This window comes from Castanea sativa, chromosome 7, assembly GCF_040712315.1.
Source record: "Castanea sativa cultivar Marrone di Chiusa Pesio chromosome 7, ASM4071231v1".
NCBI lineage: Eukaryota > Viridiplantae > Streptophyta > Magnoliopsida > Fagales > Fagaceae > Castanea > Castanea sativa.
Window position 1 is genome coordinate 42,127,388 of NC_134019.1, and position 16,154 is coordinate 42,143,541.

At 33.7% G+C, this 16,154-nt stretch overlaps 1 protein-coding gene and 1 pseudogene across 1 annotated transcript; one reads left to right on the forward strand and one right to left on the reverse strand.

Moving 5' to 3' along the window:
• The first annotated feature begins 1,224 nt into the window (after positions 1–1,224).
• LOC142643766 (short chain aldehyde dehydrogenase 1-like) lies at positions 1,225–2,389 on the forward strand. Its single transcript, XM_075818482.1, has 2 exons — positions 1,225–1,378; positions 1,519–2,389. Exons 1-2 carry the CDS (start codon positions 1,341–1,343, stop codon positions 2,312–2,314), a joined length of 834 nt encoding a protein of 277 aa, XP_075674597.1. The 5' UTR covers positions 1,225–1,340; the 3' UTR covers positions 2,315–2,389.
• Positions 2,390–9,076: 6,687 nt separating this feature from the next.
• On the reverse strand, positions 9,077–10,877 carry LOC142644481 (short chain aldehyde dehydrogenase 1-like; annotated as a pseudogene).
• Positions 10,878–16,154: the final 5,277 nt, after the last annotated feature.

Consider the following 16,154-nt stretch of genomic DNA (forward strand, 5'->3'; position numbering starts at 1 on the left):
CAGAAAAACTTAGACTCTGACACCGTGGGAGAGGAGAGGATGAGGTTGGTGATACATAAAATATGGTTTTTTGGTAGAAGGGAACTTTCGTTAAAAACTAGCAAACAGAAACAGAGGAAGATACATAAAATATGTTACTTTCAACTAATTTTGGTATGTAGATAATGTTTTTTGCCATCGTCAAACTAAATGCAGGGCTTAGAGTATAAAGGGTAAAAAATAATTCGATTAACACCTGAGATATTACTCCCACAAGGCTTAGAATAATTCTTGAGGAGTTACTCCACAATCCTTGAGTTTATTCAACTGGAGACTCACCCTGAGCAAAGTAAAACAAGTTGATTTGGTGATAATTTGAACAAAAGAAGTAACAAGATTGAAATAGAAATTTTATTCATACATGACCAACTGTAAAACCTTTTAGTGATAGTGATCGATTCATAAATGACTCAGACAACCATGAGATTCACACTCTTCCCTTCAATTTCAATTAACTTTAGTTCTCTTTGGGCAGGTTCCTCTTGTTCCCTTCTACTCTATCTCAATATATTTATCCTTAATTACCCAAAAGAACTAAATAGAAAATTTATTTTATGCATATAATTTACAGCACAGCAGGCCAATTGGGCTTAACCAATAGCTAACAGTGAACATCTTCTGCATAAAAAATGCTCACATATATCTACTTTTTCCTATGAAAGATGCTGTCTTGACTATAACGACTCTTCAAGCCTATCCTTATCCCATATGCAACAAGAATCCCTCTAAAAACAACAAAGTCAATTACATTGTGAAGTATCCATATTTTTTTGTTGACTAGCAGACCCAACGCAACAGAGAAAACAGCAGCAATCATGCTGTACTCTCTTGTCTCATATGATAACGTAAATCATTCGCTGAGGAATTATTATTCCCCAGTTTCCCACTTCGATGGTTGCCTATTGGCAGTCAAAAAAAGTAGACGAGGAAATCAATTTCTTCATTTTTATAAATTTCCATTAAACTATCTCAATACCAAAACTTTTTGTATATGATTTCTGTAGCCTTTCAAGCTAGTCGTCTCATTCAAAACTAAGACTTCACTTATTGGCTGCTATGTAGAATCTTAATACATAACAAGAAGCATCATATCTTCTATAAAAAAGAAAAAAAGAAGAAGAAAAGAAAGCATCATAGAAGATGCAAGGATTTTGTTTTTTTTCTCCTACCCGTTTCCTTTTTTAATTTGTTCAAGTTGCATCTCTCCCCTATAAAGTAGCAACAAACAATGAAGGGGACATTCACAAACATAACTTGCACCTACAATTTGGCAAATATTTCACATCAATTTTAAGGAAAAGATGAGTGCTAATTCTTCAGCAACTCCCATCACCAACAGGTACGTATTACTATAACAAATTAAACTTTTACGAAAACTGTGTTCTCTAATTCAGTCATTCTATCATTTATGTTATATTAAAAACTAGCTAAGAGTTTAGGCTAATAAATTTTAGTTTCCTTATCTCTTTCTCCTTGCAGATTAGAAAGTAAGGTAGCGTTAATAACCGGTGGTGCGAGTGGCATAGGTGAGACCACTGCAAGGCTTTTTGTTCGACATGGTGCAAAGGTCCTTATAGCAGATGTCCAAGACGAGCTTGGCCACTCAGTTTGCAAAGACATTGGCTCTGAATCCATCTCTTACATCCATTGTGATGTAACAAATGAATCTGATGTCGAAAAGGCCGTGGACATGGCTATATCCAAGTATGGAAAGCTTGATATCATGTTCAACAACGCTGGCATTACAGGCAACATTGAATCAGGAATTTTAGAATCAGAAAATGAAAATTTCAAAAGGGTTTTAAACGTGAATGTTTTCGGTGCTTTCTTGGGTGCCAAGCATGCTGCTAGGGTTATGATTCCAGCTAAAAAAGGAAGCATTCTCTTCACCTCAAGCATTGTTTCAGTAATGGCTGATGATGTTCCACATTCATACATGGCATCAAAGCATGCTGTGGTGGGAATAGCTAAGAACTTGAGCGTGGAGTTGGGACAGTATGGAATAAGAGTTAATTGTGTGTCTCCTTTTGCAACTGCAACTCCTATGCTAAGAAAAGTTATGGGGATGATGGAGAAGAAAAAGGTGGAGGATGTGGTTTCATCGTGCGCAAACTTGAAGGGGACAGTATTGGAGCCTGAAGATATTGCTGAGGCAGCACTGTATTTAGGGAGTGATGAGTCTAAGTATGTGAGTGGGATGAACCTGGTTGTTGATGGGGGTTATAGTCTTAAAAATCCAACACTCTCAAATGCACTAAAAAGCCTTTTTTCTTGATACATATCAATGTATGTGTTGCAAGTTGTAACTATCACCTCCATTTCTCTATTTTGTATGTTTGTTTTAGTGTTATCTTAAGAGTGATGTTAAAGTCAAGTACCTTAATTTAGTGGCATTGTTATTGACTATTCTCCTTTATAAAAAGAATTAGGACTTGAAACTCCCCTCATCTTTGTTGTATCTATCAAAAATAAAAGATTAGTATTAAAGATAAGTAAAAGTAATAGATGCCTTTTGGTGATGAGAGTTGCTGAAGAATTTGCACTCATCTTTTCCTTAAAATTTATGGGAGATCTCCGCCAAGTTGAAGATGTGAGTTACGTTTGTGAATGTCACCTTTATTATTCGTAGATACTTTACAGGGGAGAGGTTCAAGTATTACTTAAACAAATTAAAATAATAATAATTTTAATAATCAGGAAGGAGAAAACAACAAAATCCTTACTTCTATGAAGTTTCTTGCTATGTATTAAGATTCTACTTAGCAGGTAGCAGGCATTAGGCAAAGTCTTAGTTTTGGCTACATAAGTCATATACATAAGTGACGGTCTTGAGAGAGAGTTTACTAGAAATTTAACCTTTTTACTTGTTGACTTCCAAGGAAGCCATCAAAGTTGAGGATGTAAATCTTACGTGCATGCTATCATCATGTGTGGAAAGAACACCCTCCTCTGTGCAAACGGTAGATTTAGTGGCATTGTTATTGACTATTCTCCTTTATAAAAAGAATTAGGACTTGAAACTCCCCTCATCTTTGTTGTATCTATCAAAAATAAAAGATTAGTATTAAAGATAAGTAAAAGTAATAGATGTCTTTTGGTGATGAGAGTTGCTGAAGAATTAGCACTCATCTTTTCCTTAAAATTTATGGGAGATCTCTGCCAAGTTGAAGATGTGAGTTACGTTTGTGAATGTCACCTTTATTATTCGTAGATACTTTACAGGGGAGAGGTTCAAGTATTACTTAAACAAATTAAAATAATAATAATAATAATAAACAGGAAGGAGAAAACAACAAAATCCTTACTTCTATGAAGTTTCTTGCTATGTATTAAGATTCTACTTAGCAGGTAGCAGGCATTAGGCAAAGTCTTAGTTTTTGGCTACATAAGTCATATACATAAGTAACGGTCTTGAGAGAGAGTTTACTAGAAATTTAACCTTTTTACTTGTTGACTTCCAAGGAAGCCATCAAAGTTGAGGATGTAAATCTTACGTGCATGCTATCATCATGTGTGGAAAGAACACCCTCCTCTGTGCAAACGGTAGATTTAGTGGCATTGTTATTGACTATTCTCCTTTATAAAAAGAATTAGGACTTGAAACTCCCCTCATCTTTATTGTATCTATCAAAAATAAAAGATTAGTATTAAAGATAAGTAAAAGTAATAGATGTCTTTTGGTGATGAGAGTTGCTGAAGAATTAGCACTCATCTTTTCCTTAAAATTTATGGGAGATCTCTGCCAAGTTGAAGATGTGAGTTACGTTTGTGAATGTCACCTTTATTATTCGTAGATACTTTACAGGGGAGAGGTTCAAGTATTACTTAAACAAATTAAAATAATAATAATAATAATAAACAGGAAGGAGAAAACAACAAAATCCTTACTTCTATGAAGTTTCTTGCTATGTATTAAGATTCTACTTAGCAGGTAGCAGGCATTAGGCAAAGTCTTAGTTTTGGCTACATAAGTCATATACATAAGTAACGGTCTTGAGAGAGAGTTTACTAGAAATTTAACCTTTTTACTTGTTGACTTCCAAGGAAGCCATCAAAGTTGAAGATGTAAATCTTACGTGCATGCTATCATCATGTGTGGAAAGAACACCCTCCTCTGTGCAAACGGTAGATTTCACTATGAATAGGGTGCTGGGCACCAGAATTCGCTGTAAAAATGATGTAAATGTTGAATAAATATGTTGAATCAGTAATTCATAGGGGCAATGAGATTAAAGAGGATGTGAATTATATAATAGAGAGCATTGTGAATGATGTGAGAAAGTGCACAAAGAGTATTGTGTGATTGTTAACTATTAAATTAAAGAAAGAGGTTTTCAAGACTATTATAACTTTACTAGCCTCTCGTGTGCTCAAAGACTATTTGAAGGTGCATTTATTAAAATTTGGAAATATATTTTTTGTTTTTCAAAAAATAAAAATGATAAATTTTAGAGATAAACAGAGACTGTAATTTATTTTTTGAACTTGTGTTTAAAAGTGATATAGTGATATATGGAGAAAAGTTTGAGGAGGAAAAATAAGATGAAAGTGACGGGAAAGAAGATTAAATTCTAGGAGTTCTCTTAGTTTTTTATTTATTAAATTGGGGGTGTTTTACTTTTATTCGGATGAAAAAGAATAAAAAGGCCAATTTTAGGGCATCAAAAAGATGAACGTGAAGGAAAAAAAATTCTAAATTTTAGGACTTTTTTTTTGAATTCGAAATAAAGTTTATTATTTGACATTGATGACCCTAGTTTTAAGAGAAGTTGCCCTTCATAAACAAAGGTAGTTTTGTTAGTTTAGATAAGACCATATATAATATTAAGAAACAAACATTAATTACTTGCAATACAAAAGAGGCTCCTAATAATAATAATAATAAAAATCACGAAGAGCGATTTGGTTCCTTTAAATGGATTCCCCGGTGCTAGGAGCCAACTTTGATGGTTTTTCATCTGAAAATTAAATAAATTACTTATCAAATATTTTATTGCATATTGGATAATTAAGTATGTTAGGTTCTAAAGTTTAGAACAATTGGCAAATCGTGAACACAAACTTGTCTAAATATAGATCCTAGAGTCTATAGGTATTATTAGACAATGCTCAAGGTGATATAAGTCAAGATTCAAGAACATACAAGCTGTAGAAAGAAGATTTCAGAAATTGTCTGGTTCGATCAATTGAAAGACAGGCTCGACCAATCGAGAGTCGTATATGCAGAATTTTAATTAAGCCCAAACAATATTTCAAGCCCATTAAGGATTAGAGTTTCAGGTCTACTTCTTCTAGTATATAAAGGAAACTCTATGCAAGTTTTTAATAGGCTTTTTAGAGAGAGAAGAATGTGCATCTTTTGAAGATCTAGGGCTTTGTACCCAAAAGCTCTCTAGAGTCTTTTTGTTTGTGCTATTTGTTGAATTTTTTGTGAGATCTAGAGGTGTTTACCTTCATACACACTTAAGGTTATCAAGATCAAGATTTATGTCAAGAACTTAGTGATCGTTTCCTCCACTTCCCTTCTCTTCCCCCTCAATCAAAATGGGCCCTAAAGAGTTTAGTCTAAATATAATAAAATTTCATACTTTTCAACCCTAAAATTAAGAAAAAAAGAATTTTAAAGCTAAATTTGAAAATAAAACCTACAAAAAGAATCAACTTAAGACCCAATTACTCTAAAATGGACTGAAAATGACCGAAATTGATCGAGTGGCCCAAGCAAATTGGACTGAAGTAGACCTAATTAGACTAAATAGAAATTGTTTAATTTTTAGGAAAAAAAAATTATCTTCAATAAATTTTAAAGAACAAATTATACATTATATTACAATATAAAATAGTTATTTATTTCCATGCATCATGTGGGCATAGGACTAGTAGCCTTTAATATACAAAAGGAAACGAATTGATGGCAGCTACGCAAATGTTCTCTATTGTGGTTAAGATAGAGAAGAAAACCCAAATCGATCATAGATGATCAAAAAATTGTCAAAAAAAAACGAAAAAAAACCCCATATATACTGAACTTACCACAATAGAAAATGAAATAAGAAAAAACCCAGATACATCTACCTACTACGATATTTTATTGATTTATTACAAACGAATCAGACAAGCTTAGACTCAGACCGTGGGAGAGGATGAGGTTGGTGATACAAAAATTATGTTCCTTTCAACCAATTTTGGTATCTAGATAAAGTTTTTTGCCATGGTAAAGGACACAGCCAATACAATTATTGTTTTAATCAGACAAATTTCAGGTCATTATAAAGAGAATAAAATCAATTTCAAATCGTCAAACTAAATACAGGGCTTAGAGTATAAAGAGTATAAAATAATTGGATTAACACCTGATATATTACTCCCACAAGGCTTTAAAGTAATTCTTGAGGAGTTACTCCACAATCCTTGAGAGTTTATTCAAGTGGAGACTCACTCTGAGAAAGGTAAAACAAGTTGGTTTGATGATAATTCTGAACAAGAAAAGTAACAAGATTGAAATAGAAATTTTGCCTGTAAAACCTTTTGGTGATAGTGATTGATTCATAAATGACCCAAACAACCATGAGATTCACACCCTTCTCTTCAATTTCAGTTAACTTTATTCCTTTTGGCCCTTTGTTGACGCTGATGCATGGGCAGGTTCCTATTGTTCCCCTTCTGCTTTGTCTCAATACATTTATCCTTTTAATTACTCAGGAAAAAAAAAAAAAATTTATTCTATGCATATAATTTGCCCTCTTGTCTCATTTGATAATGTAAATTATTCGATGGCTGCCTATTGGCAGTCAAATTGGACCGAAGTTGAGGAAATCAATTTCTTCATTTTTATAAATTTCCATTTAACTATCTCAAAACCCAAACGTTTTGTATACAATTTCTGTAGCATTTCAGGCTAGACGTCTCATTCAAAACTAAGACCACCTATTGGCAGCTATGTAGAATCTTAATACATAACAAGAAGCATCATAGAAGAAATAAGGATTTTGGTTTTTTCTCCTTCCCGTTTCCTTTTTTAATTTGCTCAAGTTGCATATAGTTGACCCTCTCACCTATAAAGTAGCAACAAACAATGAATAACCTAATGGGACCAAATAGGCCAAAGTGAACAGAATAAGAACTAATGGAAAGATTAGGACCAAAGTGGATAGAATGGATCGAATATGACCAATGTGGACTGAATAGAACTGAAGTGAATATAATGGACCTAATAGAACCAATGTGGACCGAATAGAACCAAAGTGAACAAAATGGACTGAACGGCTTGAATAGGACTAAGGTGGACGAGAGTTGACAGAATTGACCGAATAAGACTAATGTGGACCGAGTAGGACTGAAGTGGCCAAAATAGGACCAATGTGGACTGAATAGGACCGATGCAGAACAAATAGGATCAAAGTGAACTGAGTAAGACCTGAATGGACAGATTAAAATTTTAGTGGACAGAATGGACTAAATAGGATTGAATAGGATGGACCAAATAGGACCAAAGTGGACCGAGTAGAACCAATGTGGACTGAATAAGACTTTTGAATATTTATAATTTTTATTGAATTTTTAGGGTTCATATTTTTAATTTCTAATTTCTATTTTCTTTGCATTTTTTAACTCCAAACTAAAGAGTTTAGCCAAAATAAAATAAAATATCATATTTTTCAACCCAAAAATTAAGAAAGAAATGAATTATAGAGTACAAATTATAGAGTGGCCTGATCAAATTGGACCGAAGTAGACTTAATTGGAATGAATAAAATTTGTTTAGTTTTTAAGGGAGAATAAATTATCTTCAAAAAAATTTAGAGTACAAATTATATATTATATTACAATACAAAATAATTATTTATTCCCACATATTGCATGGGTCTATGATTAGTAGCCTCTAATATGCAAACGTAAAGGAATTGGTGGCAGCTACGCAAATGTTCTCCCTTGTGGTTAAGGTAGAGTAGAAAACCCAGATAGATCATAGATGTTCAAAAAAAAAAAAAAACCGTCTATACTGAATTTACCACAATAGAAAATGAAATAAGAAAAAGCCCAAATGCATCTACCTACTACGATATTTTATTATTTTATTACTTTATTACCAGCGAATCAGACAAATTTTTTTTTTTTTTTAGAATCAGACAAACTTTGACTCTGAGACCGTGGGAGAGGGTGACAAAAAGTATGTTACTTTCAACCAATTTTGGTATCTAGATTAAGTTTTTTGCCATGGTAAAGGACACAGCCAAAGCAATTATTGTCTTAATCAGACAAATTTAAGGTCATTATAGAGAATAAAATCAATTTCAAGTAGTTAAACTAAATAAAGTTAGTCTGAACGAGCAGGTGGAGAAACAAATGGTTGGAGTATGAATAACTGGATGGAGCTCATCAAGTTTGTTTTTGATTAACAGTCTTATATACATAACTTTGCATCACAATCTTTTTAGCTTAATTTCATATTGAGACGAAAATCATCTTTCACTCATTAATTTGTCATCATTTTATTATGTTCTTGAGGGTTCGCACAAACGTTTGTGCACAAATACAAAAATGTAGACCTTCTATAGCTAAAAGATATGACATGTAAATGTAAACTGTATATGTGCCAATGTGCCATGCATATACACAATGACACAAAATTGAATTGAAATAAAGAAAGTATAAAAATTACTTTCAATTTTATTACAAAAATTTCAACAATAGACAGATCATATATGATTGATGTCATCACCTCAATAATTTCATAAATGAATTTTTAATTATATTTTATTCATATTTAAGAATTGATACATCAACTAATAAGATATGTAATATCTTAAATATTAAGTTATGTAATATCTTAAATTTCAACAATAGTCTTTTTATTTTTGAGAGTTACAAGAATGATGAGGGGCCTTTCTAGGACCAATTCTCTTTATAAAGGAGAACAGTCAATGCTAATGCTACTAAATTAGAAGCTTTCTTGACTTTAACATCACTCTTAAGATAACACTAAAATGAACCAACAAAATTGAGAAATGGGGGCTACAGTTGCAATACATGCAAATCAAGAAAAAATGCTTTTTAGAGCGTTTGAGAAACCTGGATTGGTAAGAATATAGCCACCATCAACAACCAGGTTCATCCCACTCACATACTTAGACTCATCACTCCCCAAATACAATGCTGCCTTTGCAATAATATCTTCAGGTTCCAGCACTACTCCCTTCAAGTTTGCACAGGATGAAACCACTTCCTCCACCTTATTTTTCTCCATACCTATACCTTTTATTACCATAGGAGTTCCAACTGCAAAGGGAGACACACAATTAACTCTTATTCCATACTGTTCCAATTCCACGCTCAAGTTCTTAGCCATTCCCACCACAGCATGCTTTGATGCCACGTATGCATGTGAAACATCATTGGCCATTGCTGAAACTATACTTGAGGTGAAGAGAATGCTTCCTTTTTTAGTTGGAATTATAACCCTAGCAGCATGCTTGGCACCCAAGAAAGCACCGAAAACGTTGACATTCAAAACCCTTTTGAAATCTTCATTTTTTTTATTCTAAAATTTGTGATTCAATGTTGCCTGAAATGCCAGCGTTATTGAACATGATATCAAGCTTTTCATACTTGGATACAGCCATGTCCACGGCCTTTTCGACATGAGATTCATTTGTTACATCACAATGGATGTAAGAGATGGAATCAGAGCCAATGTCTTTGCAAACTGAGTGGCCAAGCTCGTCTTGGACATCTGCTATTAGGACCTTTGCACCATGACTAACAAAAGCCTTGCAATGCTCTCACCTATGCCACTCGCACCACTGGTTATTAATGCTACCTTACCTTCTAATCGGCAAGGACAAAGAAATAAGGAAATTAACTAAAATTTATTAGTCTAAACTCCTAGCTAGTTTTTAATATATTATAAATGATAGAAAGAATGTGAATTAGAGAACACAGAGTTTATGAAAGGTTTGTTGTAATAACACCTTTTGGTGATGGGAATTGCTGAAGAATTAGCACCATCTTTTCCTTAAAAATTTATGGGAGATCTCCGCCAAATTGAAGATGTGAGTTACGTTAGTGAATGTTCCCTTTATTGTTCGTAGATACTTTATAGGGGACAGGTTCAAGTATATGAAGTTTCTTGCTATGTATCTATTTAGCATGTAGCAGCCATTAGGAAAAGTCTTAGTTTCTTGATCTGTAACAAAATGAAGAAACAAGGGGGCGAGTTTGACATTTCAGTAGGTAATCGAATCCTTAATTAACTAAGAAAAAATATAAATAAAATTTCCAATTAGTGTAAAGTCTTATATATAGGCCTTGAAATTTTCATTTCAGTAAAATCAACAATTTTTCAGTGAAGTCATGAAAACAGATTTTTTTGTCTTTTTTTTTTTTTTTTAATTCAAAAGAATATACATATACCAAGTTCATATACTAACAATCAATGCATCTATGATCATGCTCTATCTTGGGACTATGGAAATCAAGCATCAGTACCATGTTGTGTTTGTGAGTTGCATGTGTATTGTATTAAGGTAAAAATATTAATTTGGTCTATACATTTTGGTGTCATAGTTAATTTTGTATTTTTACATTATCAAAAAATGCTTATGTGGCAAACGGATGACAAATTGGCACACTTGAAGCTTATGTGGCAAGTAAAATAATAATAATAATAATTAATTAACATTAAAAAAATTGCCACTTGAAAACAAAAATAAAAAACACAAAAATTAATTTCTTTCCAAATAAACACTTAAAAAAGCTCGGAATTTTCTTTCAACCCTTGATGGAAAATCCAAGAGACCAATAATACCCATCTGGGTTTTTATCTTCTTCGTCGTCATTTAAGTCTTTGTTAACACCCCTTCTCGCATATTGGCAAATGTAAAACACAACCACTACCTCACCATAACACCCAATCTCTGCTGGAGCAAGATAACATGCAAACCATCAAATGTCACATGCTCTTCAAATTTTCAGTAAGACCCAAAGAAAATTCAAACCCAAATCCAAACTCACGTAACCACATATTTTGACCAACAAAGGAGATTGTTTGTTTGTTTAGACTAATACTCAAATTACTTAACCTAATTAATTAACCAAGTTAACGATTAGGGTTATTGTTCAGCAAGGGCGGTGTTACGTGCTGGCCAGGGGGTTCAAATGAACCCCCTAACCTGGAATTTTTTTTTAATATATAAATTCTTTTATGAAAATTATTTTGACTCCCTCTAAAATAAATATTTGAACATCTTGATTATAAATTTTGTTTAAATCTAGCTAAAATAAACTTAAAAATGATCATTTTAATGTTATTTTCACAATAAAGGGTAAGTGATAAGTTGTAATTAGTTTTTATTTTGACCCACAACTGACATCATTTTTTTACCTTTTTTTTTTGCTAGTATATCATTTTTTTTAACTTATTTTTAACAACTTGTTACCTATATTTTGTTGTGAAATTTTTGTGCAGGTGTTGTGTTAACAACACTACTCTTAAAATATTAAATTTTATAATAAAGAAAAAAATGTTTCAAATTTTTGTTCATTCGTTAAAAATAAATAAACCTTCTATTTGGGACTCTGGCTTACTTTTTTGTTGACAAAAAAATGAAGTCTTTCCTTATACTTTTCTTCTTTATCAGCAAAAAATTATACTACCATTCCAACCAACTGATCTATATTTATATCTGTGATTTCTTTCTTCATTCTCTCTTTCTCCAATCTATGTTTTCTTAGCTTTTATCTTTGTTTGATCAAGTAGTTTTCTTAGCTTTTTTCCCTGTTTGCTCCAATTCTAAGAGATTAACCATGTGTATGGTTAAAATACCATACACTCCAAAAGCAAAAATTTATATCAGTTTATTTTTTTTTTCTTAGTTCACATTTACTCCTAGTCCCACTCCTAGGTTTTTTATTATTCTTCTTTATCATATATTTTTATTTAATTAATATTACATATAAATACAATAAGTTATTATGCATTCTGTTAGAACATATGTGTTTCATGTTAGGAACGTATGTCATCATGTATTGGCTAATCTTTTGAAAAAACACACTTTACTTGTAATTGGATAGATCTAGGATGTGTTTAATATTTCAAGGAACGAGGTTTCAAGATCAAGTATTCAAGTCATGCAAATCTGTCTAAGAAACAAGTGATGAAGTGTTGGTTTTTAAATCTTGATAGCTAGTATCTATCGAGGTTTAAAAAACTGTTTTAGCTCGATGCTCGACAGCTGCTTGATAGATAGGGTATCTATCGAGATTTATGAAAAACAGATTTTCAGTTATGATTTTCATCCAATCTGTGAATAGATGTTTGAGCTTTCTTTTATCACAACTCTAAACATATATAGGATTATTTTAAGGGCCGTCACAGGTTGCACAGTTGCATGAGTGTAAAGCAAAGAGTTGTTCATGCAAATTGTGACTGGAAACATAATTTGTCCTAGTTCTTCTTTCTCTTGAAGAAGCTACTGCATTTGTACGCTGTTGGGTTTTGTGACCAAGAAGCTTCGTGATCTTCATCATATTGATGAACTGAAGAACTTTGCAGCCAACATCTTTCTCAAGTTGGTGATTAAGTCTCGTACTGGGATTCGCACATCTATTGGTTAGTCACGTATTGAGAGCCGTGCATTAAAAGGAGAGATCGTCACTACAGAACAAGTCCAATTGTGTATTGGGGTAAGGGTTCAACTGTAGGTTGGTATAGGGTACTAGAATTCCTTTACTTAAAACTGCTTGTTGTGATAATAGTGAATTCTCAGGAGTGATGACCTTAAAATCACCCAGTAGGGTTTTTGCCTTGGAGGTTTTCCCCATTCATAAATAAATCATCGTGTCAACTTTATTTTTCGCTGCATTTTACTTTAGTTGGTGATTTGTTTGTGCTGCCATGCATATTGTATATTAATCTGATTAATTAATCAACTTGGCTAATTAATTGGTTAATTCATCACAAGGGGTCAATACATTCTTGGTCTATCACATTCAATGGTTATTGTCTTACTAATCCTTAAACTATTAATAAATTTTTTAGACTATTACACAATATAGTTGTATTGTATACTAAGTTGTATATAATATGAAAGGTGTATATATATATACATATAAAATTAATCATTTTATTTTTTAATCATCCCCATGACAAATTCCTAGCTTTGCCATTACTGACCCCCCTAGAAAAAAATCTTGGAGCCGCCATTGTTGTTCAGATCTAGGTTAAACAACAATAAATCATATCATACAGTGCGGAAAAATAAATAAGACAACGATATGATTACCTAGGAAAACTAATGAAACTGTCTAGTTTCAAGGTAAAAAAACTGGGGAGAATTCGACCTAGCTATCCTCAAAGTAAACAAATCCACTAATAGGGAATTGAAGTTGTTACAAAAGATTTAACCCTAAATCTATTACTATCTCCAGTAGTAACTTACTAACATGACCATGTGCAAGCTCCGAATCCACAAACTCTTATCTCTTGGATTTGCAGCACACAAGCTCCCACGCTTATGACTATGAGATATGACTTAAAGATTTCGAATCACCACTTGTTAATCTTGCAGCAGCAACTAGATTCTACCAGCACTTTATTGTAGGTCTTATTCTGGTAGATACTTGTGGAGTTAGAAGGTGTAGAACTTCTCAGATCTCACAAGAGTAACTCACAAATCTTCCAAGAGTCTTCAAAACGTAGTTAGGGTTTTTCTTTTATACTTAGGAGTGTTAGACTGAAACCCTAAATGTTTTCACAGTCTTGGGCTTGATTTGAAATTCTATAGAACTTGCTTTACTGCAATTTTCGATAGGTCGAGCCTATTCTTCACTGAATTTCAATTTTTTTTCTTGTAACATGAATGTTCTTGAGACTTAACTTGAATCACCTTGAGCAATGTCTAACACCTATTCTAGACATGTTTTAGTTTTTGGTTTGCCAAAATAAACAAATTAGGACTCTAAATATTTAATCCTAAAATCTTTAAAACCTAACAAAGACAGGAAGCCAAATGAAACTCAAAATCCTATTAGAAAATTTTGGCTTAGACAAGTAGAGAAAAACGGAAATCACCCCTTTATTCTAGTTTTGGTTAACCCAAGGAAGAGAACCAAGAAAAAAGTTTCGAGACCGAAGCTTCATCTATTGATTCACGGATAAGAGAAGAAAGATAAAAATTTAGTATTTGTTTGGAAATAAATTGATTTTTGTATTTTTTTTCATTCAGACGCTTATGTGGAAAATTTTTAAATCTTAATTAAAAATTATTATTATCAGTAAGCTTTAAGTGTGTCAACTTGTCATTTGTTTACTATGTCAGTATTTTCCGTTAGTGAGTTAATGGTAGGGACTAATTAAATTGACTGCAACTTGAAAATAGTAGAGACCAAATTGACTTTAAACCCAAAATGGTATTTTCGCCTTATATTAAATTAGGGTTATTTTACTAAATGAGTCAACCCTAACTTGATCCATTTAACAATAATGTCCAAACCCTTTAACTGTCACACAGCCTGTTTATTAAGTAAGTTGACACAACAAAACCCACGTAGTGCATTTAATAAACATGTTGAATCAGTAATTCATAAGCTGAGGTTGAAGAGAATGTGAATTATAAGATAAGAGCATGGTGGATGATGTGGGGAAGTGAATAGGGAGTAATACGTGATAGTTACCAAATAAATTAATGGAAGCGTTTTACAAGACTATTATAAGACCAACTTTACTATATAGTATTGCATGTTGGACTAGTAAGAAAAAATTATCATCATAAAATGAGTGTAACTAAAATGCAAATATTAAGATAGATAAGTGAAAATACAAGGAAGGAATATATTACAAAATGAAAAAAAAAAAAAATTAAAGATAACGGGTGCAGGGTTTAAAAAAAAAATTATATATATATATATATGTGTGTGTGTGTGTATACTAATTTTAGCAACTTTATTTTATAAAATTACATTGTATTCCCCTTAAATAATATCATTGATTCTGTGTGGGCGTCCCCCTCTTCAAAGCCCAGATGGTTATGAAAGCCCTTTATGCTAGCACCACAGTCTGGAATCTAGTGTCGACCAAATGCATGATCTCATTTTGGATAAGCTTGGGTGCTCCTAGAAACCCCGAGACCTAAAGTTGAAGACGTTTATGACATGGTCGACAACGAGAGTTTTCATCATCCCTGATGATTAGGCTACCCGAACGGCTATAGCTTAGAGAGTACGGTTCCACCTCGAAAACATCTCGGCCGAGTAACAAACCCAATGGTGGAGCTAATTCCAATGCCACTACCACCCTCTACCCACCACCAAACGTCCACTCAGGAGCGACGGTATTGGACCCCCCTTCCACTACCTAGGGAACATCTTGGCCGAGCAACAGACCCAATGGTGGAACTAGTTCCAATGCCAGTTTCATCTTATCTCATTCGCATTTAAATCACCCACTCAAGGGTGACAACATTGGACCGCTCCCTCCACTGACCAAGAAAGCAATCGTGCCAACCCCACTACCTTGTTCTATAAATAGGCAGAGGAAATTGGGGTGAAGGGGTTAGCAATTGGGGGAGAAAGATGGTAGAACTAAAGAGCCATCACTTAGAAAAAGGAAGGAAAGTACTAGAGTAAAGGGTCAGCTACAGAGCTGGACTAGCCGAGCACAGCATCACCCATAGTAGGAAATCCAAAAGCCCACCATACAAATAGATTGTGAGCCTAAATACCTCTTAGGCCCACTAGTCGTATTTGCGTGTGCGCAAATGGAAGTCACACGGAGAGCGGCTCTGAAGAGTCATCGCGGGGATCTACATGGCGAGAGAGGAGGCAAAAAAGGCAGGAGGACAGAAGGCATGAGGGAGCAGAGGAATCTGGGCCCGAAGAAGGATTGTACCAAACCCTCCGGACAATGTCTGACACCTCGGGCCGCAATTGCCTCGGCAGAAGGGACAGGGAGCTTGAACAAAGGGACCAGGAACTCGGGCGCCTACGTAGGGCGGTGAGGGATTTGGAATTGCAAGCGTGGGGTAGCCGCAGGAGAAGGGACCATGAGGAACAGAGGGAAAGGTAGGCCAGTGTGGGAAATCACCATGCGGTAGGATCTTGTCAATCTGGGTCTCGTC